Below are 23,509 nucleotides of genomic sequence, written 5' to 3' on the forward strand. Positions count from 1 at the left end.
TAATTAGCGCTTTCTCTGCGCGATTCCGTTCTAATGTACTTTCCGACATATCTTCAGAGGCGGGCGAAACTCCACGTAAGCCCCCAAACATACCAAAATAATGTTTATTAAAGTTTTTTGGTCAAGATCACGAATTTTATAAATAGCCCAAATGTTTCCATAAATCTGACAACTCAAATTATTGAGCGAAAGATACGCTTCCACTATTGGTGGATTCATCAGCCAATAGGAATCAAGCTTCACGGATTTGAACACATAGTAATTGGCCAACAGGAATCGAGTATTCAATTGAAATCGATATGGTGTAATGTGCCCTTTATTAAAAACTTTGGAGCATTTTGACGTTTGGCGGAGTTGCCAACATGAAGAAACAAACAGAAATGATTTGACAATTTGCTTTGTAATCATGGCGTCAGAACGTTACAGCTTTTCTCTTACAACTTTCAGGTAATTTTGCTTTATTTACGCTTAATTTGTCGCTATTTGTTACACCAGTATAATCACTAACAATGTGCCTACGTTTGTGTTTTATAAAATCATTATTTGGCCCGTAAATGGACTAGAATTGAGGGTACAAATATTACTGTGCTAGAAAGTGTTTTAATTCTCTTTATTCCTATTTTATTTATAGCCCGTCAGGAAAATTAGTGCAAATCGAATATGCTTTAGCCGCTGTAGCAGCCGGCGGCACCTCCGTCGGCATAAAAGGTAAATAATTGGAGTTATTTCAATCTTACTTTGAGGTTAGACTCTATCAAAATTTTAACACAAAATTAAAGCAATACACTGATATTTATCTATAAAATTAAGCATAGAATACGTCTTTCCTAATATCAAAAGTTGATACTGTTATTTCTAGCGCTTTTCATGACCGAGAAACGTTTTTGCAAAGTCATCAAAATTATAGTTAAAAATGCTAATCGTTCGTTCGTTCGTTTCAGCCAAATGACGTCCACTGCTGGACAAAGGCCTCCTCCAAGGTTTTCCACAATGCACGGTCCTGCGCTGCCCGCATCCAGGCTCTTCCCGCGACCTTTACGAGATCGTCGGTCCACCTAGTAGGAGGCCTGCCCACGCTACGTCTTCCAGCCCGTGGTCGCCACTCGAGAACTTTTCTGCCCCAACGGCCATCGTCTCTACGAGCTATGTGCCCCGCCCACTGCCACTTGGTTTTAGCAATTCTGCGAGCTATGTCGGTCACTTTGGTTCTCCTGCGGATCTCCTCATTTCTGATTCGATCACGCAGGGAAACTCCAAGCATGGCCCGCTCCATCGCCCTTTGGGTGACCTTGAGCCTTCTTATGAGGCCCATAGTAAGCGACCACGTTTCGGATCCATAAATCAACACTGGCAGCACACACTGCTCGAAGACTTTTGTCTTGAGACACTGCGGTATTTCGGACGTGAGTATATTGCGTAGCTTCCCGAACGCTGCCCAGCCGAGTTGGATTCGACGATTGACCTCTTTCTCGAAGTTGGCCCTACTTAACTGGACTGTTTGTCCCAGGTATACATAATTGTCAACAACTTCGAGTGTAGAGTCTCCAACCTTCAAAAAATGCTAATCACTTGTTAATAATTATGTTTCAGCATCAAATGGAGTCGTCATTGCAACTGAGAACAAGCACAAAAGTATTCTGTATGATGAACACAGTGTGAACAAAGTTGAAATGATCACAGGCCATATTGGTAAGTTTGGTGATATCATCCTGTATATGTCCCAAGAGAAACCGCCTTAGTATATCTTATTGACATTGTTCTGAGATGTCCTTCTACAAAATAAAAGTTTGTTGGTGTTAGGGCTTGTTCTAAATCTGCCTGGCTAGCTACTACCATACCTAAGTCAATATAACAACAATGTAAACAGCATTGTTGTGTTCTGGTAGTTAGAGGTAAGTATGATAGCCAGGTCCTCTGTGGTTGATTTTGCATGAACCTTGATTTCACCTTTGTCCTGATCATCACTTTCTTTTTTTTTCCTTGGACATTTTACACCCCAAACTAAGCAAAGCTTGTACTATGGGTACTAGACAACGGATATAAACACTTAAATACTATCAGGTGAGATTGTGATTATCAAAGCACCAAAATTCCCAGGATATTATTGGCTTTAACTGGGGTTACAACTGATATCAGGTTTTGAGGCAGTTGTTTGATGGAAAAACTGATGGTCTCTGGTGAATCATATGCCCTATCTATGGTTTTTAGTTCAAGTGTTCACTTTGAGCTGACCACAGAGAGCAGAAAACACTCATTTACATACTCAATATTTTATTGCATCCATTATGTACTTAAAATTAGAACATTATGGGCCATTTAATTGATAAACTGCATGAATTTTATTTGTGACCTAAGTGTATGACATGTTTATTTTATTTTTAAGCTTGTAAGCGCTTTGGACCTGCTCTGTAAGCTTACAAGTGTTTTGCATTAATAAATAAATAAATAAACATACTAAGATTAAGTAAATCCCTGAATTTTCCACTCTAACCTTGTCTCCAGGCATGGTATACTCGAGCATGGGCCTAAACTACTGCAAAGCCGTATACAGAAAGAAAGCTGGATGCTTATAAGCGCTTACCAGCACTCCAGCGCTTAAGTGCTGGTCCGTTCTACACAAAGGAAGCAAGTTGAATAGCATTAGCGTCCAGCGCTGACCAGCGCTTGTTGAAACTTGTCGGCGCCGTTCAGTGCTTATCGGCGCGCGTTCATATATTTTCCTGCGCGGGTTACCAGCGCTGAAAAGCGCTTATACGTTTCCAGCTTTCTTTCTGTATACGGCCCAAGATGGCACAGCAGTACCTTGAATTAACATGTCATACCATTAAATGCATTATAAACACACATTTATCACTAAGATTAAGTAAATCCCTGAATTTTCCACTAACCTTGTCTCCAGGCATGGTATACTCGGGCATGGGTCCGGACTACCGCCTACTCGTTGCTCAGGCTCGCAAGATGGCGCAGCAGTACTTCCTGATGTACCACGAGCCCATCCCCACCGCGCAGCTGGTGCAGCGGGTAGCTACCGTTATGCAGGAGTACACGCAGTCTGGGTAAGTACTTATAATCCAAAAAACAGCTCATCTGCTTTCAAAAAAAATATTTTTAACAGTAAACTGAGAATACTAAGGCTGAGTTGCACCACCTAACTTTGACCGTAAGTTTAACGATATAGATGACCCACGCTGAACTGTCCCACCAAACTTGACAGGGGGGCGCTACCATTGTTCAACTATATGGTTTCCAACATGACAAAAATCGGAACCAGCGATCCGGTATTGACGGTGGCGCCCCACTGTCAATGTCATGCATAGGACAATTCAGTATTTTGGAACTATAACCGGGGTGTTTTGTATGGAGTTTGACAGATTTCTGACGTTTGTCAAATTTAAAGTAAGATGGTGCAACCCAGCCTAACAGTTGTTGTTATACAGGGTGTTTGGCGCATCGTGTGCCAAAATGATTTGGCGGATAGAATGGGTCATTTCCTATATTTTCAGCCCCCATAACACGTTCCATGCCAGGTGGCTACTTTTAAATTATTTTTTTTAGTAATTTCACCAAAATACCCAAATCGCATCATTTAATTTCGATTAAAAAAAAAACTCCTAGGCGCAGCCCTAAAGTAAATATTTTGTTTTGACGTGCATTAATGTAGGGTTGCATCAAATCTAAATTTACTGGCAAATATCATCTAGTTTTTTTAAAATTCAGCTTTGAAGTTTTCAGAAAAGTTAAAAATGGACTGAACATTTAAGTTTACATGGGTATAATTTTCTTTTTTAAAAGAGATAGCGATCTTCGGATTTTATCAAAACTTCTCTAGTCTATCCTCATTCAAACGGTATACTAATCTTGTTTAAATAATAACAACAACTTCACAAATTACTTAAATTAGTGCATTGACTCTACTCGGAGTGATTTGCGAAATTTGTGTTTATAGCCCCTTTATGTGTGAATAGCACGTTTAACACCTACAGGTAAAAATTATTTATCTTATGCAATGTAAAAACCTTTTCCCAATCGTTTTTCAATGTGGATTTCTTGAATTTAAAGACGAAAATAATTATTTTGATCGTTTATTAATTATTACAAATTTTGTTCAAAATGGCCTCGGCAACGTATACACTCACGACATCTTCTTCTAATTTTCTCTTTTTATTACTACAAAGGCGTTTTCTACTCGTGGATTGGAAGAGATGGCCCTATACAGTGGCCTACACGTTCCCCAGACCTAACTCCGTTCGATTTTTACGTCTGGGGACAAGCTAAAGAACTGGTGTACGTAACGGATTCAAACAATAGAAAAACTACAACGAATAGAAAACGCCTTATTAGTAATAAAAAGAGAAATGTGGCTGCATACGACAACAGTCGAAATTAGAAGAAGATGTCTTGAGTGTATACGTTGCCGAGGCGGACATTTTGAACGAAATTTGTAATAATTAATAAACGATCAAAATAATTATTTTCGTCTTTAATTTCAAGAAATCCACATTGAAAAACGATAGGGAAAAGGTTTTTACATTGCATAAGATAAATAATTTTTACCTGTTAGGTGTTCTACGTGCTATTCACACAAAAAGGAGCTATAAACACAAATTTCGCAAATCAGTCCGAGTAGAGTCAATGCACTAATTTAAGGAATTTGTGAAGTTGTTGTTATTATTTAAACAAGATTAGTATACCGTTTGAATGAGGATAGACTAGAGAAGTTTTGATAAAATCCGAAGATCGCCATCTCTTTTAAAAAAAAAATTATACCCTTGTAAACTTAAATGTTCAGTCCATTTTTAACTTTTCGGAAAACTTCAAAGCTGAATTTTAAAAAAACTAGATGATATTTGCCAATAAATTTAGATTTGATGCAACCCTACATTAATGCACGTCAAAACAAAATATTTACTTTAGGGCTGCGCCTAGTAGTTTTTTTTAAATCGAAATTAAATGATGCGATTTGGGTATTTTGGTGAAATTACGAAAAAAAATTATTTAAAAGTAGCCGCCTGGTATGGAACGTGTTATGGGGGCTGAAAATATAGGAAATGACCCATTCTATCCGCCAAATCATTTTGGCACACGATGCGCCAAACACCCTGTATTTGCTTGTGTATTATCCTGTTTTCTAAAAGGCATTTAAGTTTCTTAAATGCTTAGGGCCCCAATAGGTTAAAGTTGGCCCACTATCCACATCCTAGGGATACAACCATGGAGAAAGTATAAGCGACACCCACAATCTCTATTAAACTAACCGCAGATTTTTTTCGACCGATAGCTTTTTTTAAATAGTATGAACATGAAAGTGTGTACATTACACTGATTATTCATACAAAAGAAGCCAACCAAAGTATCAGCCAATAAAAATCGTACGCAGTAGGGCTTACGCTAAATAAAACTCGTGCGGGCGCTCGCGAGGCCGCATCGAAAAATAATATAGCAGTGTAGTGTCACAAATTATAATGGTTGATTTTTACGTCTCAGTGGCGTGCGTCCCTTCATAATGCAAGTTGGATCTATGTCGTAGCATCCTTCCGGCCGTGTCCTTTCTGATCTCCGTCAAATAATGCATAAATATGAGAAAAAAATCCCGAGGTTTTTACTCTGAGGCGACGCTATCTACTTTAGGGAATCTTTATTTTATTAATGTCAAATAATGGTTGGTTTTTACATCACAGAGGTGTGCGTCCTTTCGGCGTGTCCCTCCTCATCTGCGGCTGGGACGGCGGACGACCGTACCTGTTCCAGTGTGATCCATCCGGCGCGTACTTCGCGTGGAAGGCCACCGCTATGGGCAAAAACTTCAATAACGGAAAGACATTCCTTGAGAAAAGGTATGTACACTGTATCATGTAATTATTTATTTATTTTTTGGGAAACATACAGTTACAATGTAATTTAGCTTAAGTGCAGTAAGAAAACACATAAACCAATTATGTTTCCACAGTTATATTACACATAAAGTTGGGCAAACCATATGAATATTTTGTTTGGCATGTCAAAAGCACTCCAAGATAAAAATGTGCTTTGAAAATATTGCTGTGTCCCAGTAGCCCTTTCCAACTTCGCCCCTCGGGGGTTTTACCTATGTAGCGCCAAAAGTAGTCGAACTTCTCGTAGGGTTTGTAACCTAAATATTTTATGATGACTACTACGCCACTATTTCGACGATTAACCAGCATCGATTTATTGATTAAACTAGAAAAAAAATCTTGTTTTACTGTAAATTAAAAACTTAATCATGGAATTATAGATTAGTGGTATCAACTACTTAATTTATTACCAACTAGCTTTCCACCCGCGGCTTCGCCCGCGTGGAATTTTGTCTGTCACAGAAAAACAATATCGCGCGCGTATTTGCTCACCGTTTAGACCTACCCTAGACTACGACAAACATTTTAAAACCAAAATCAGCTCAATCGGCCCAGCCGTTCTCGAGTTTTAATCAGACTAACGAACATCAATTCATTTTTATTTATATAGATATGCTATGCTTTCGATTGTGTAAAATTTATTTAAGTACATTACAGAAGTTTCTTCTCACTTTCAGATATACAGAAGAACTGGAGTTGGACGATGCAGTCCACACGGCGATCCTGACTTTGAAGGAAGGTTTCGAGGGGCAGATGAGCGCTGACAATATTGAGGTAAAGTATTCTTTAATGTTCTAACATGGTTTAAATAAAACATAACCCTCCTTCTGGCGCAGTCGGGTAAATACCGTATGCGCGCACGCACATTTGCGTAATTAGAAAAATATTTTTGTGTAAAATTCTTATGATTACTTTTATCGGCTCATCGCCCATGTAAATGGAAATTCTTAAATGCACTATGTCGGCAACAAATCTTGACTGAATTAAAATTTAACAGATTCCTGCCTGCGTGAATTTTTGTCTGTCGCAGTAAAACTTTCTCGCGCGCGTCCCTATTTTAAATTCCTATCTCTATGCCAAATCTCATCGAAATCGGTTCAGTGGTTTAGGCGTGCAAGCGTGACAGATATTTTCGCATTTATAATATGTAGGGATTACTGTGGATCTGCGCAAATGGCTTTTCGGGCTTGTGGATTCACGGAAACGACTCGCGTAAGTGAGCCACAACCGCTGAAACGATAACTATAAATTGTTTCATCATCATCATCATCATCAACAGCCCTTTACAGTCCACTGCTGGACTATGAGCCTCCTCCACTATAGTGGAGGGTTTTGCCATAATCTCCACGCTTGGCAGGCGGGTTGGAGATCGCAGTTTAAAAGATTGATGTTTTTCAGAGAGCGCTGCTGCCCGTTCTCTGTTTGAAGTATTATTTTATTTATGTAATCTATAATATAAAAAGGGAATAAAACGGAGTCTATTACGTTTTGTTACGGAGGTATTGTAATAAAGCTTTCTACTTACTTCTTTCCAGGTGGGCATCTGCGACGCGGCCGGCTTCCGTCGCCTCGAGCCAGCGCACGTGAAGGACTACCTCGCCAATATCCCATAAGATTTGTTATTGTGAGAGTAATAATAATAAACACGTTTTCTAATTAACCTACACAAATAGTGGTTTTATTTCATAGTGATAACATTTAAACTATTTATTAGAAAGCTTCTATCACTTATAGAACATGCACATGCCAGTTTTAAACCTAAACTTAGGACTACCTCCCTCTAAATAAAGGGAATAGAGGTGATAGAAGCCTGTATGTAGGACAGACTATAGCTAGGGCAATAATTTAAATCTACCCATACCATACACGAACCTTTATACGGGTCATTCCATAAAAATCTGTATATTTTCGACGTCATTTTGTCCGTAACTTTTTTAAGATGCTTTTGAATACTTTATTAGTGTAAATTATAGGTTATTAATTAATTATGTTATGTCTAAAAGGGCCAGTCACTTTATGCTTTATTTTAGGAGAAATTATAATTTTCCATTTTTTCATACTACATTACTCCTATATGACTTCTAATAAAGTATAAAACTTATAACCTTAACATTTACAGATAAGTTAATATACATAATGTAGTTGTTTTGTTATTATCACTATATAAAAAACATCGTTCCCTAACTAGTAATTTAGTCCCAAGTGCCGTTTAAAGCTAGGGCCTGACGCTCTAGGGACTGACGATTTGGAGTAAAACTTAACACAAATGCAGATTAACTTTATATTATAAGATGCTTAATACGATGTGCCGAAAATAGCCAAAAAACCACACGTAAATACTATTAAATTATATACAATTTCCTATTGTAATCAATAAAGCTACTCAACTAGGGACTGACGAAGTGACTGGATTAACACATGTTTCCCCAACAACTGGCACGTTTGCACTAATTCAAAAAACGGCTACCGCAAAGCCAGTATGGTCTGAGGATAACTTCGTATCGTACTTTAAACTCAACTAAATGTCATTCACTCTAAATACATATTAAAGCGCAAAATTATAAAATCAGTGCGTGGCGAGGGAATGACGCTAAAAGCTGTAGACTCTTTTTCAACTAAAGAAAATCAAATTATTGATTATTGAAACCGCAAAATATTAATAGAATTTGATGTAATATACATTTAAATAGATTATTCGTTAATTAAAACAAAGGATAAAGTTGATGTTTTTATAAATGTGGGTCCCAAAACACAAACTTTTGGAGTACGGACATGCCTAGGGAATGACGTTTTGGGTCGTTCAAAAGTAATTTAAGATGTTTTAAAAATAGTTTCAAAGAATATAAATGGGTGATGAATAAAGCACATTGCGAGCTGTTATTTAACAATTTTGGAATAAAATATTAACAAATATTTCATGTGAAATGTGGCGCGGACTAAGAGTTGACATATTTTTGTGGAATGACCCATACACCGCCTACTTTAATTTCTTCTTGCCCCAAAGGTTGACTAGAAGAAAATTCCGTATAGCACTAAGTTCGCCATGAATATAGTATCATCCGTAGTATGTAATTGTATTTATTTATAATAAGGGTTCCTTGTCAGGACTACTGAACCCTGTCGCTGCTACTATTACATTATTATTCTGTGCTATTACTCACCTGATGCTAAAGAAGAGTATAACACAAGGACAGTGCTTAAACAGTTATATCAACCCACAGACAGAAAATTAATCCAAAATTACTACTAAATGAAACACAATGTCGCATCGATTACATTTATTTATCACCTAGAAACATAAGCACCGAAACATACATTGTTCTTTTTGTCCGAAAGCCTGCATTTCCTGGCCCTCCTGGACAATATATCGTGTCCAGGGTACAAACCAGACACTCGAGTCGTGACAGAGAACTTACTGAGCTTCGTACTGACGCTTTTGGGTCTGGTGACGTCACTGTAAGCGTCGCTCAAGTTTGAGAATCGCCCAGAAGATGCCGATATTGATGTGATAGCCAAGGGGGTGTCGTTGCCTGGAATTTTGTATGAGCTGGTTTAATGAGGGACACACAGTTTTGCAGATCGTTGCGTCCAAAATAAATAAAAATTAAACAAAAAATAGCTAGAAATGGCCTTATCTCAAAACTCGAGAAACTTTTTTATGGACATATTAGCTTCAACCACACCAACGCGTGCAGATCGCCATCGCGGGCGCGATCATAGGCCAATGACAGATCGCACGGCCTATGACGCACGGTGGGCTGATATTAGAGCTTCATAGACTTAGCGTCGCTCAAAAATCAAGTGCCTAATTTTGAAAAAATAAATATGCCAATGTGTTCCTTTACCAAAAAGGAATATTTTATGTTATGTAACGTTTCTTGATAAAGTTATTATTTAATAAGTTATTGACAATTTCCTTTTTTTTTGTATGGAGCTCAACATTTATTTTTATTTTATTCGTTATTCTTAAGCTTTCTTAAGAAATTGACTTTTGTATTATGTAATGCAACATATAAGCTATGTTATCACCAAGTGTCGCATTTCGGAAATCTTCGGAACATTGTCATTTTGGACTTTAAAATAAAAATAAATAAAAAATTTAAATAACTGCCAAATTTTGTAAAAATAACTACGCCAATGTGTTCCTTTGCCAAAAAGAAATATTTTATGTTATGTAACTTTTCTTGATAAAGTTATTATTTAATAAGTTATTGACAATAATTACTTTTTTTTGTATGGAGCTCAATATTTATTTTTATTTTATTCGTTATTCTTAAGCTTTCTTAAGAAATTGCTTTTTTTATTATGTAATGCATCATATAAGCTACATTATCACCAAGGGACGAATCCCGGAAACCCTCGGAACATTGTCATATTCGACTTTAAAATAAAAATAAAAACGAAAAAAAATAACTGCAATGTTTATGTACTTTCTTCCGTACTACCCTAACGAGGTGAAGAACTAAGCACGTTTTTTATAGTGGTGTTCCCAGGAGGCCTAATCCACTTGTAAGATTATTAAAATATGTTTTATGGAAATTAAGCCAGTGTGAAGTTAAGTTTATTGGTTATTCAGAGTCAGTTTCTGAACCGTCAAATAGGCTAATATCTACAAAAGTAAAGCTTTCTTTCAGTATCAGTATCAGCCTCATCATCAAATTGATCATTTATTAACTAACTTTTTGCTGTTGTTGATAAAACTTTGTGTTTTCTATGAAGTTTATATTATTATCTATATCTGAGAATCTGATTTTAAAAATAAATTGTGTAAAATATCTTCATTAGTTGCTCTCCTGCAAAATTCGAGCGTGGTGTAGTACTTTCTGATTGGAAGTAAATATCTTTTCCGTGAGCAATAATTTTGTATGCTTGCAGGCATATACGTATGTAGAGCTCCATTTACGTAGTATAGTTTGGTCTGCGAAACAAAATTTGCGAAAATGATCATTCTAGCGTTTTAGGGCAACTTGTAAGTGCCCAAATGAACGTTCGGTTTGATGTCTCCAGATAAAATGGATCAGGGAAAATAAGGTTTCTAGCTCCACTTTTTACTATCGACTCATTTCTTTTTCAAATTTATGAAGGAGACCCATTTTTTTTTAATTCAAAATAAGCTGCATTTAATTATTGTCGACCTATTTTAATGTTATCAATGAAAAAAACTTAATGGACGCGGAAATTGAAAATTTAATAGATCGTAATTCTGGAAGCAAATCTCGTAATAACTGATTCTCACTTGATAGATAGAAAAATAATATCGTTGATAAATGGCAGCTCTGCACAAGCAGCGATGTGATATTTGTAAAGCCATATCAAAAGAAATGAATAATTTAGACGTAATTGCCATCAAGAAAGGTTTTCAACACCACCAAAAAGTCCACTATACCTAAATGATCAATTTGATGTCTAGGCTGATACTGAGAAAGAAAGCTTTACTTTTGTAGATTCAGAAAGTGGCTCTTGAGTAGACTCAAGTTGTTTTTTTTATTGGTTAGAACCAATAAACATAACTTCAAACTGGCTTAATTTCCATAAAACAAATATTATATTTTAGTAACCTTAGTAATCATGTGGATTAGGCCTCCTGGGAACACCACTATAAAAAACGCGCTTAGTTCTTCACCTTGTTAGGGTAGTACGGAAGAAAGTACATAACAGCTTTCTTTTTCGTTTTTTTTATTTTAAAGTCGAAAATGACAATGTTCCGAGGGTTTCCGGGATTCGTCCTTTGGTGATAATATAGCTTATATGATGCATTACATAATAAAAAAGCAATTTCTCAAGAAAGCTTAAGAATAACGAATAAAATAAAAATAAATGTTGAGCTCCATACAAAAAAAAGTAATTATTGTCAATAACTTATTAAATAATAACTTTATCAAGAAAAGTTACATAACATAAAATATTTCTTTTTGGCAAAGGAACACATTGGCGTAGTTATTTTTACAAAATTTGGCAGTTATTTAAATTTTTTATTTATTTTTATTTTAAAGTCCAAAATGACAATGTTCCGAAGATTTCCGAAATGCGACACTTGGTGATAACATAGCTTATATGTTGCATTACATAATACAAAAGTCAATTTCTTAAGAAAGCTTAAGAATAACGAATAAAATAAAAATAAATGTTGAGCTCCATACAAAAAAAAAGGAAATTGTCAATAACTTATTAAATAATAACTTTATCAAGAAACGTTACATAACATAAAATATTCCTTTTTGGTAAAGGAACACATTGGCATATTTATTTTTTCAAAATTATCCACTTGATTTTTGAGCGACGCTAAGTCTATGAAGCTCTAATATCAGCCCACCGTGTGACGCCGGCGAAGACGATCTGCACGCGTTGGTGTGGTTGAAACTTGAAACATAAGGCTTTTTTCGGTGCGTCAGTGTGATTTGGGACACCCTGTATACATTTTAGACAGCACCATCTGCGGGGTTACACCGAATGGGTACGCCCTACGCCCATGTCTGTATTTCGCGGGTATCGAACCTGCGACTTCAAGTCAGACTTTTAAGGCGCTTTTATTTTTAAAACATACCTTGTACTCTCGATTTAGTTTGCTCCACATAACTGGACCGGAACTTTCCGTAAATATCTATATGCTGTATCACGTTCAGAAGCCCGCATCTTTTGTACCGATCTTCAATAGTTTCGTCGTCCACCACAGTTATTGTACCAATTTCTTGTTTAAGCCCATCCATAGTTTATTACTGCTTAATTTAGAATAAGAGCGTTGTGTCTGTCATTTTTATATTAGAGGGGCTTCCCAAAGTATTTTAGTTTAATATTTTCTTGAAGAAAGGGAATTTCACATCGCGCGTCGAGTGCCAAAATGAAAAACCAAGCTGTCACAACAAGGAATTAAATTTTTTATTAGGTTTGTCACTCACTGTTGTAATGCCGATCAAAAACATGTGTCAAGATGTTTGCCAACAAGTTTGTACAAATATATTTTTAAAGAAATCAAAGCAAGTTTTTGTAAGAAATGCATAAACAACTTTTTACAGTTAAAATATTAAGTTTTCAAGTCTTTCTGCATCTTTGCAAGCACACAGTTAAAATATTAAGTTTTCAAGTATCTTTGCAAGCACATTGGCACATGCCTAAGATCGGTATTAACGCAGCTGGCATGAAATAAGTTAAATAATAATTTAATTACAAAAATAAAGGCACAAATAAAACACTGAGTACAAAGTAAGTTCTTTATATTTTGAAAGGTTTTAACAATAATTTATTTTTTAATCCAATATAGACAAAATTAACATTAAAATGTGTATGGCTATCAATTTATTACCTAACGTTAAAAAATACTGCGGTAATCTCCATTAAAACAATAATGTAAAACCAAATGCACTAAGTAGAAAATTATAGTATTTTAAGTTATTTATTTACATGTCTTAAAAAAAGTATTAAAAATTAAATTAATTAATCATTGACTATATAATCAACAGATGTTAAACTTTACTTAATGAGAAACGTCTTAATCATCAGTAAGTAGAAAATTAATCTCTCTAAAGGGATTTTGGAATTTGATTATTATAATTAGTGCGGCTTTTGTGAAACACCCATGGAGATTCCTATGAGATTTACAATAAAATACAACTAAGCATATTGACACCATTAATATTTTGACATACTTTTTATATGTCAAAATTTTCACAGAATTGGGGCCATTGGCGAGTGACAGGACCTGACTCTACAGTGGCGCCAACTGATTTTATAGCTATAAAGACGCCAAGATTAAAAAAAAAAATTGTAGTAACTCAATTCACTTCTAAAGAAACTTACCAGTGTTGGCACTAATCAATTAATTTTTTAATCAATTAATTAATTTGATTAATTTTAATCATGATTAAATTAATCCTGATTAAAATAATCATGATTAAAAAAGTAATCATAATCATGATTAATTTGTTAATCATTAATCAATAATCATTAATTTGATTAACTTGATTAACTTCTTAAATGTTCTATCGAAAACAATGTTAAAACATTGAATTCTAATATTAGATGTTTGGTTTTAGGCTACAATTCTATGACAGGTCATACCTAGATAAATATAAGGTAACCTAGACTGCCCCCCGCCCCCTTCCCTCGCTGAAACTTCCGGTGCAGTCTTCCGACCTCCCGTAGGAGGATATCAGTCCACTTCCCCTACCGTTCCAGCACTTACTTGCAACCCCACACTCCCACCACCTGCCCCCCACTCCTAGCCTCCCCTTAAACTTCTGGTACGAAGTCTCCTGCACCTCCCCAACACGCAAAACCTCCTAGTTTAGCAACCCCACCCTTCTATTGAATTGCCCACGCGTGGGCTTCTCCCCGAAACTTCTGGTACGAAGTCTCCTGCACCTCCCCAACACGCAAAACCTCCTAGCTTAGCAACCCCACCCTTCTATTGAATTGCCCACGTGTGGGCCTCCCCCCGAAACTTCTGGTACGAAGTCTCCTGCACCTCCCCAACACGCAAAACCTCCTAGTTTAGCAACCCCACCCTTCTATTTAATTGCCCACGCGTGGGCTTCTCCCCGAAACTTCTGGTACGAAGTCTCCTGCTCCTCCCCAACACGCAAAACTTCCTAGCTTAGCAACCCCACCCTTCTATTGAATTGCCCACGCGTGGGCTTCTCCCCGAAACTTCTGGTACGAAGTCTCCTGCTCCTCCCCAACACGCAAAACTTCCTAGCTTAGCAACCCCACCCTTCTATTGAATTGCCCACGCGTGGTCCTCCCCCCGAAACTTCTGGTACGAAGTCTCCTGCACCTCCCCAACACGCAAAACCTCCTAGCTTAGCAACCCCACCCTTCTATTGAATTGCCCACGTGTGGGCCTCCCCCCGAAACTTCTGGTACGATGTCTCCTGCACCTCCCCAACACGCAAAACCTCCTAGTTTAGCAACCCCACCCATCTATTGAATTGCCCACGCGTGGGCTTCTCCCCGAAACTTCTGGTACGAAGTCTCCTGCACCTCCCCAACACGCAAAACTTCCTAGCTTAGCAACCCCACCCTTCTATTGAATTGCCCACGCGTGGTCCTCCCCCCGAAACTTCTGGTACGAACTCTCCTGCACCTCCCCAACACGCAAAACCTCCTAGCTTAGCAACCCCACCCTTCTATTGAATTGCCCACGCGTGGGCCTCCCCCCGAAACTTCTGTTACGAACTCTCCTGCACCTCCCCAACACGCAAAACCTCCTAGCTTAGCAACCCTACCCTTCTATTGAATTGCCCACGCGTGGCCCTCCCCCCGAAACTTCTGGTACGAACTCTCCTGCACCTCCCCAACACGCAAAACCTCCTAGCTTAGCAACCCCACCCTTCTATTGAATTGCCCACGCGTGGGCCTCCCCCCGAAACTTCTGTTACGAACTCTCCTGCACCTCCCCAACACACAAAACGTCCTAGTTTAGCAACCCCACCTTTCCGTTGAATTGCCCACGCTTGCGCCTACATTGGGAGGGGGGGGGGGACTTCTCCCCTATCGTCAGCCAGCCCGCTTAACTTCGATCCTGACCCAATTTTGCTCGAGGATACCGGAAGAATAGAAGGAATTGTGAGAAACAAAACTAGTGCGATAAGTGTTTTGAGTAGTGAAAATTGACGCAGTTTTTTGGGAAAACTACAGTACAACTCCAGATCCCCCCTTTGCTAGATATTTTATAAGTCGCGGGTACCTTTTCATACACTCCCAACCCTTTTCTTATGAAAATAGTAGATAGTTAATCAAATAATCAAATTAACGATTAATGATTATGATTAATTAATCTTAATCAAATTTTTTGATTAATGATTAACTAATCATAATCAAAAACATTTGATTATGATTTTAATCATTAATTTTTAATCATTTATCAGATTAACTTTTTGCCAACACTGAAACTTACTTTGAAAAGTTGCAAGTGGTGTCAACATCCTTCAGTTGTAAGGGATGTAGTTTCCTATCGCCTCCGACAGAGGCGCTGTACAGATCCCCATACTAATATTTTTATGTAGAAATCTAGCGATATGTATTTAACTAGAACACCAAAAATATTTATGTTACAGTTGCCGCTTCTTAACTACGTCTTAAATAATAATAACGTTTGTTTATTCAGTGTCTTAATGATATAAAAAGAAAAAAATTAAAAACTATTTTTACGTTTTAAAAATCAGCTCAATGTTCAGACTAGTGATTTTTTGATTGAAAATAATATTATAATGTGAAAATAATATTATAATGTTGGGAATCATATCGCTCTTTGGTTTCCACGCAGACGAGTCTGGACACGAGGTATTTGTGAACTGCTAAATACTTAAAATTCCAATAAAATATGAGCTTATGGTCATTTAGTCTTCACTGAAGGAGCACGACCCTCTAATTTCCAGAGACATATTATGGAATTTGGCTTACACTCCCCACGCTGGCCAGACGGGTTGGGGAGGCATTGAGGGATAAAAATATTCTGTTTAAGTTTTCGTGTATCATTCATTAGTTTTGATATAGAGAATAGATTTTTAAAAACCAAAATTACTTCAGCCACTAAGTTGGAAGATATATTGAATCTGGGAGAAGGATTGACTGTTATTTCGCAAAAATATTAAAGGGTAAAATAGAGGAAAAGAGTTTTTGGAAGCCATCATTAACTAATGTTTTTAAACTAGTTCTTTGCCTGATAACGTAAAATAATGATTCTAGGACTGATAACGTAAAATCTGTAAGCTACGGGTATAGTGCAAAACCGAGCCGAGTCGGTATCTGCGGAATATGGTGCTCTGTAAGAGTGACATGAGTGTGACGTAACTAAGGTTTGTTATGCTTCAAATGTCAGCTTACCAGCTGTCAAAAGTCTCGTAACGCAATAAAAACGTTCTCCTGCCCCACTTACCCCAAAACTACCTCGTTATGCACTATAAATAAAGAAACGCAACTCACAGCACCCCTCGTGTCAGACCCAAGGTTATGGCAGACAGTAAAGACGTGCGCTTAAGAATAAGAACCGATACTTAAAGGCACAGTGCAATAAAAATCTGTACATGAAAATGAAAAAATAATCTCGCCTATACTTATCTACAATCATCAGTCACCTATTTATTTAGTTGACTATTTTTAATTACAGTCCTCAACTACCACAATTATATTTCGTACCTGTGTTGAAAGTATAAAATTCAAATTTTTGTGGTGAGCTGATGTGACCGTTCCTATGTACAAAATATACATCAAATTTGCTTTTGACTAAGATAGTAAATGTGCATCTTTACTTTAAATGACAGCTAAATTTTACTAGTTTGCCCGCCATCTCTAGGCTTTAACAACGTGCAAAACAGTGAAAATTAAATTTTAATCAAATCAATAGTCATAGATTTTATAGTCCCTCCCTAGTGAGCTTACGCTCACTGACAATACGCTAGCTGACATTTTTATATTGATATACTTTTGTCAGTTTTATTAAGGACACACAACCGACTAAAGCGCCCTCTAACTGTCATTTTCAGGTCCTTTTTGGAGGCAACTTTGACAGTTACTTTTTGGAGTCGGTGCCAAAAAATTACTTAGCTTAGAATTGAATTTATCCGTTGTTTCTTGAGCGTTATACTTGTCTTTTATTTAGACTTAACGTAAGTATTGTATTTGACTTCGCAAATAAACGACATATTACATCCGTTTTGGATATTATTTTCATTTCATTCTTATTATTATTATTGGGTAGACAAAAGTGTGACATTATATTATTATTTTTATTACAGAAGCAAAACAGATTTTTGTTTTGCTTGAAATCAACAAAAAATAAGTTGACAAAAATACTGTAAAGTGACGTCACATGACATTCTTCAAATTCATTGCAGAAACATGGTTGCTCTGCTCTAAGTTTTATTTTATCAATTTTTAGAGTAATACAATCTTCAAACTCCTGCTTACATTATAATCATCCTTAAATCTTATCAATCTTGCAAACAACACACCGCATTCCTATCCACGCAAAAAGCATTACAAACCCGTTCCAATCCACGCAACTAAGCTAGGCCTAACTACAAGCACCACGATGGTGTTAAATTGACCAGTCTCACACACAGAGCGAAAACGCCTAAATTGCTTTCATTTCACACGATAAGCACCTTGGTTATCAATTCCTTTTAATTTTAAGTCATTTTTAATACACTATGCGTTACAGATAAAAAAGCGTGTAACGTCAAATTTTGGCGGGAACTTTGACAGTTACTTTTTTAAATACAGCGTCAGAAATCAAAATGCGTGGGTCGATTCTGAAAATTTTACAGCTTTTTGACATAAAACAATACACTTTTCAATGCGAGATTCGCGAGAAATCACATTCTCAGATATTTTACTTGATTACAACAATCACAATAATTACAAATTATCAGCAAAACGTTTACTTTATGATACAAGTCTTTAATTCACGTCACCAAAGTTTTAGGCCATAAAGGCCATAATAGATATGCTTGATGCATTTCACATTACATTTTATTTTAAACAATAACTATAACCCGATCGAGCTAACTGCGCACTTCGCTAGAATGCGACTCACCCGCGTTCGCCCCGTCCGTACCAGAGCGTCGATGTGACGTCACGGCTGCCAGGTACGCAGTTAACTCAACCGGGTTGTATTCAATTTATGAAGCGATCCTCAATTTAAGTTATCCGTGAAAAATTCACAACCAATACTCAATTTGAAGCTTTAAGCAATTTTTATTACTAAATATTATTCCGCTCTGGTCTACCCACAGCCTTACCGCTCTCTGGAATCACACCCCGATTTTTAATACAAAGACTTACTACAGTCAGCGTCAATTAGTTCGTGACACCCAAAGTGGCCAAAAAGTTGACAACACAACCTTATTCCAATGAGGGCTATCGTTTTTATACTTAACAGTTGGCACCCCTGGCGATTGACAGGACCTTACTCTACAGTGGCGCCATCTTGATGAGTGCAAATGCGATAGTCCTCCTACCACTTTAGCGCTCACCAGTTGGCACCACTGTCTTCGCTACTAGCAAGTGACAGGACCTTACTCTACAGTGGCGCTAACTGGTGAGCGCTAAAACGATAGCCCTAATTGTAATAAAGACTTGTTGCGAATTTTTTGGCTACTTTGGATGTACGAACTATTTGATGCTGACTTTACCACTAGATAAGCTGTCCTAAGGGCTTTAGTGCGAGTTTACATCTAACGTCCTCACTAGTGAACGCGTTAAAAAAATATATGAAAATTTTAGTTCTCAGTTTCCGCTAGGGGGCGCTGTACAATTTAAAAAGGCTCTCCGCATCTTTTAAAGACTAAAACTTTTTTCTTATCTCTGTATCGATGTATCTAGGTGTATGTCTATTATATTAATATGTATTCTTATGTTATTTATTTTATCTAATGCTATGTAAGTATATTAATTAAACGTCATATTTATTGCACCGCCTTAGTCTCTCTACTCGACCTGTGGTTGACTGGCAGATAATGCCACCTGGCATTAAGTCCGCCACTGTACAATTGTATGTGCAAAAGTGTAAATAAATAAATACAATCCGTCATACATTTGATGTCATTTTTATGCGTTCACTAGTGACGATGTTTGATGTAAACTCACACTAAGCCGTCTGAACTGTGATTTACTCCATACCTTTAACTAACAGCTTATCTAGTAGTATACTAATGCCCGTTTTCACCATCAATCCCTAATTTTTAAGTGACCCCTATGGTAACATATAACAGAAATTTTGTTTTCATAATTTTCACTTACTTAGGGTTTGATGGTGAAAACGGGCATAAGTCTTTGATAATAAATCCATTTAAGTAGCTTATTAACACCGAATTTGGCACTACATTCCTTAATTTCATTTGAGTTTATTTTAAGTCTTTTACTTTATTAAATACTTCAGTTTCACACTAAGCGCAATATTAACTTAGCCTCAGCCGACCCGCCCTGTAGACAAAAATTTATTTGCTTCGTCTTATGTAATGCGTCACTCGATTTTATTTATAAATTCAATTTCTGTAGCGCGTGTGAATTAGTTCTTTACAAAGGCCAAATACTTTTATTCATATTTCGCCAAAACCAGTCAGAAGACCGACAAAATTACTCCGTTTCTTACTTATATTCCTGGCCCCAGGTATACTTTTAATATGAGCTTGATTTCTTATTTCTTAGTTTCGTGGATATCGCCTATTTCGACTTTCACTCCGCTTTTTAACAATTAAAACACTCCCCAGTTACTTCCAGCCAAAAGCAATAAGGCTCTGCCGTAGCAAGGCACTTAATCATCATCCCAACCAATACATTCTCTATTCGAAGTCACTTTTCTATATTTCTATTGGCTATAACTTAGTCTTTTACAAATCCGCCGACATACAGACATAGGCTGTACAATTTACGATCATTGCCTAACTTTAACGTCAAATTTTGGCGGCAATATTGACAGTTGACGTCAAAATTTGGCGGCAATATTGACAGTTAACGTCAAATTTTGGCGGCAACTTTGACAGCTACTTTTTTATGAATTTAGACATACTTTGACATTACGGCTATGGAATCAACCTTTTTAGGCATAAAGCTTTATTCTATTTCTAATCGTAATGGCTCGAAGCGAGGCTCGTTCTAGAGGAATGCAATGTGGAGCTGTGTTGCGGCATATTCGTAGGGGGTGGTGGGGGGAGGCGGGCATTTGCCGCCAGCCTCTCTTGCTCTTCTAGTTGGGCCATGAACTCGTCTTCCAAAGCCTGGGGAATTTAGAAATAGTTGTAACAACACTACAAAAAGAAAAACAAATTGAAATGTACCGTAAGTAAAAATTGTGTCAAAAACTCTGTGTAGTTTAACAGTGATCAAAATTCGGATGCAATCGAGTATTTGACATCATTAACCAATAATTTCAGGATGCAACTATGAAAATACAAGAACACCATATTTCTGATTAATTTGGACTCTGAAATTAGTTTTTAAATACAATAAATAGTCAAATAAGTTGGGAAATGTACACCAAAGATCTCTTTTTTTTGCTTTTGATTGAGGAATCACGTTTTGAAAGCTCCTTTTTTTACTTTGACATTAAAATTACCCATGTCAATTGATTAGTGATGTCAAATACTCGATTAAATCAAAAATGCATCGCTAAACATCCATGCAATCGTGCGTATGTACAGTATCGTAGGTGCTATAAAATGAGACCACATACCATGCGCCTCCGGCGGAGTCCATCGTGTTATTGCGGCGTCAGACCATTGTTATAAGCTCATGCAATTAAAAAAACAGTTTTCGAAGCGTTCTTTTATTTTAGAACCATTAACAGATTGGTTTAGATTTATTTAATCCAGTGTGCTTAGTGCGAGTTTGCATTGAACGTCGTCGTTAGAGTGCGTCAAAAAATCTATAAAGATTAGTTCTTTAAAGTATCCGCTAGGGACGCTGTACAATCTGTCATACATTTCATGTTACTCAGTAAAAAACTCATTTATTTCTGTAAGTAGGCTTTAAAAAAACACTTTTACATGTCCCAGTATTAACCCTACCACTGCTTCAGGACAATAAATGGGCCAGTGCTGAGAAGAAGCAGCGCAAGAAACTCTTAAAAAACTTTTTAACGCAGTCGCTAGCGATGACTTGATGTTAACTCGCACTAAGCACACAGTTGTAATGTTCAAAGCATTCATTTGTTTAGAACTATCTATTTAAAAATCGATTAACAATCAGGGTTTTTCATTTTCCATCACCAGTTGGCGCCACTGTTTTAGCCACAAGCAAGTGACAGGACCTTACTCGCCAGTGGCGCCGACTGATTACAGATTTGTTATGGAATATTTAGGCCCACTTGTACGAAGCCTGCCTTTGCTTTAGAACTATTTCAAATTGGTTAATCCATTAGAATTTTAATTCCCGTACGTATACATTAAACCTTAAAAAATACACCTTCTCACAGTAACCACTGTACAATTATTTTCTTCAGTCACTTACTGTTATGTTTACAAATCCTATGTTAGACAAAGTGCTTTCAATTCCTTTATTTTGCAGTAAAAACTATTGATATTTGATTCTGGGAGTACGTAAAATCAGCGTCAAATAGTCCGTGACACCCAAAGTGGCCAAAAAGTAGGCAACACAACCTTCTTCTTCATCTTTTTTGATGATGTTGGCAATACACGTCGAGGTCGACTTGATTTGTGCCATTTTCAAGTATTTATGTGATACGAGTTACAAAATGAGATCAAGTAATGATATAATGAAGGATGATAGATGATACCCCTTCCCACCCTTTGAGTCTCAGTAAAGTTGTGGTGCTTTACTGAGACCTCCTATGGACAACTTGAGAGAACCAGAAGAATCACGATGCACTGCTTTGCTTCACTTGCCCACACTCATGCACGTTCACGAACACTTAATGGTTAATAATCCACCATTATTACACATTAATAGTCGCCCACACACGAATTTGAGGAAATAAAACAAAACTGCTAACATGACGCTTCAGATTCCCGCCAAGAAGTCCGACAACACAATCTTATTCCAATGAGGGCTATCGTTTTTATACTTAACAGTTGGCACCCCTGGCGATTGACAGGACCTTACTCTACAGTGGCGCCATCTTGATGAGTGCAAATGCGATAGTCCTCCTACCACTTTAGCGCTCACAAGTTGGCGCCACTGTCTTCGCTACTAGCAAGTGACAGGACCTTACTCTACAGTGGCGCTAACTGGTGAGCGCTAAAACGATAGCCCTCATTGTAACAAAGACGTTTTGCGAACTTTTTGGCTACTTTGGGTGACACGAACTATTTGACGCTGACTGTACCTATTTGTCGATAATGAAGACATACAATGTTAATATTTTGTTTTCTGTACAAATCTTAATAAAAATGCGAGAAAGAGAAGCACTGTCTAGATTTTTCTTGCTAAGAAAAAATATATACAATTTAGATATTTTTTTAAAGCGTCCACCACCATAAAATAAACACCAATGTACAAATGTAACTTTTTATTTACATTTAATATCTATACATAGACCTGAGCAAAGCTCCATTTTTAGGGAATATAAACATAATTATTATACAATTTCTGAACTTAAATATAAGTTAAAGATACATGCTGGTTAAAAATGTGTATTGTCTTTTTGCCACCAGTTGGCGCCAATGGCGAATGACAGATATTAAAGCAGTTTGGATCCTATCACACTGCAGTAAGATTTTTGTTTCGAGTGACAACATAATTGCAAAAATGTGTATTGTCTTTTTGTAACCAGTTGGTGCCAATGGCGAATGACAGAAATTAAAGCAGTTCGATCCTTATTACAATACAGTAAGGTATTTTTTCTAGTGACAAAGTTATTTTATTTAGTAGAGGGAATGTAACGACGATAATTTTATTAAGTACTTAATAAATAAAGTAGAAATAATTCTGGGTTCATTATTATTAATCATCATATTTATTTAAGGCCCGATTCGACCAAACTTTTATCCGAGCATAACTCCTGGTATAACTGGCACATTGACAGTTTCAGTATGGGAAATATGTCAAAACTGACGACTTATTCTGTAATTAATATTTACTCGTTTGGTCGAATCCACCCTAAGTAAGTAGTTTATAAATTAATGTGGTGACCACAACATTATTTTTTTGGTCCGGTCTTAATTTATTTTCAAAAATAGGCA

The 23,509-nt window shown here is 36.9% G+C and overlaps 2 protein-coding genes and 1 long non-coding RNA gene across 3 annotated transcripts in view; 2 read left to right on the forward strand and 1 right to left on the reverse strand.

Moving 5' to 3' along the window:
• Window positions 1-23,509, forward strand: part of LOC135086140 (uncharacterized) — a 221,352-nt gene that overhangs the window by 6,363 nt on the left and 191,480 nt on the right. The gene's annotated exons all lie outside the window — the stretch shown is intronic.
• LOC135086161 (proteasome subunit alpha type-2) lies at window positions 340-7,543 on the forward strand. The gene is made up of 7 exons (XM_063980965.1): window positions 340-447; window positions 632-708; window positions 1,591-1,689; window positions 2,900-3,056; window positions 5,679-5,834; window positions 6,551-6,647; window positions 7,409-7,543. Exons 1-7 carry the CDS (start codon window positions 407-409, stop codon window positions 7,484-7,486), a joined length of 705 nt encoding a protein of 234 aa, XP_063837035.1. The 5' UTR covers window positions 340-406; the 3' UTR covers window positions 7,487-7,543.
• On the reverse strand, window positions 9,137-12,739 carry LOC135086069 (uncharacterized). Its single transcript, XR_010260285.1, has 2 exons — window positions 12,418-12,739; window positions 9,137-9,403 (listed from the first exon to the last, which is right to left on the reverse strand). It is a non-coding gene; the product is annotated as an uncharacterized LOC135086069 (long non-coding RNA).

Source organism: Ostrinia nubilalis, chromosome 30 (genome assembly GCF_963855985.1).
Source record: "Ostrinia nubilalis chromosome 30, ilOstNubi1.1, whole genome shotgun sequence".
NCBI classification, from domain to species: domain Eukaryota; kingdom Metazoa; phylum Arthropoda; class Insecta; order Lepidoptera; family Crambidae; genus Ostrinia; species Ostrinia nubilalis.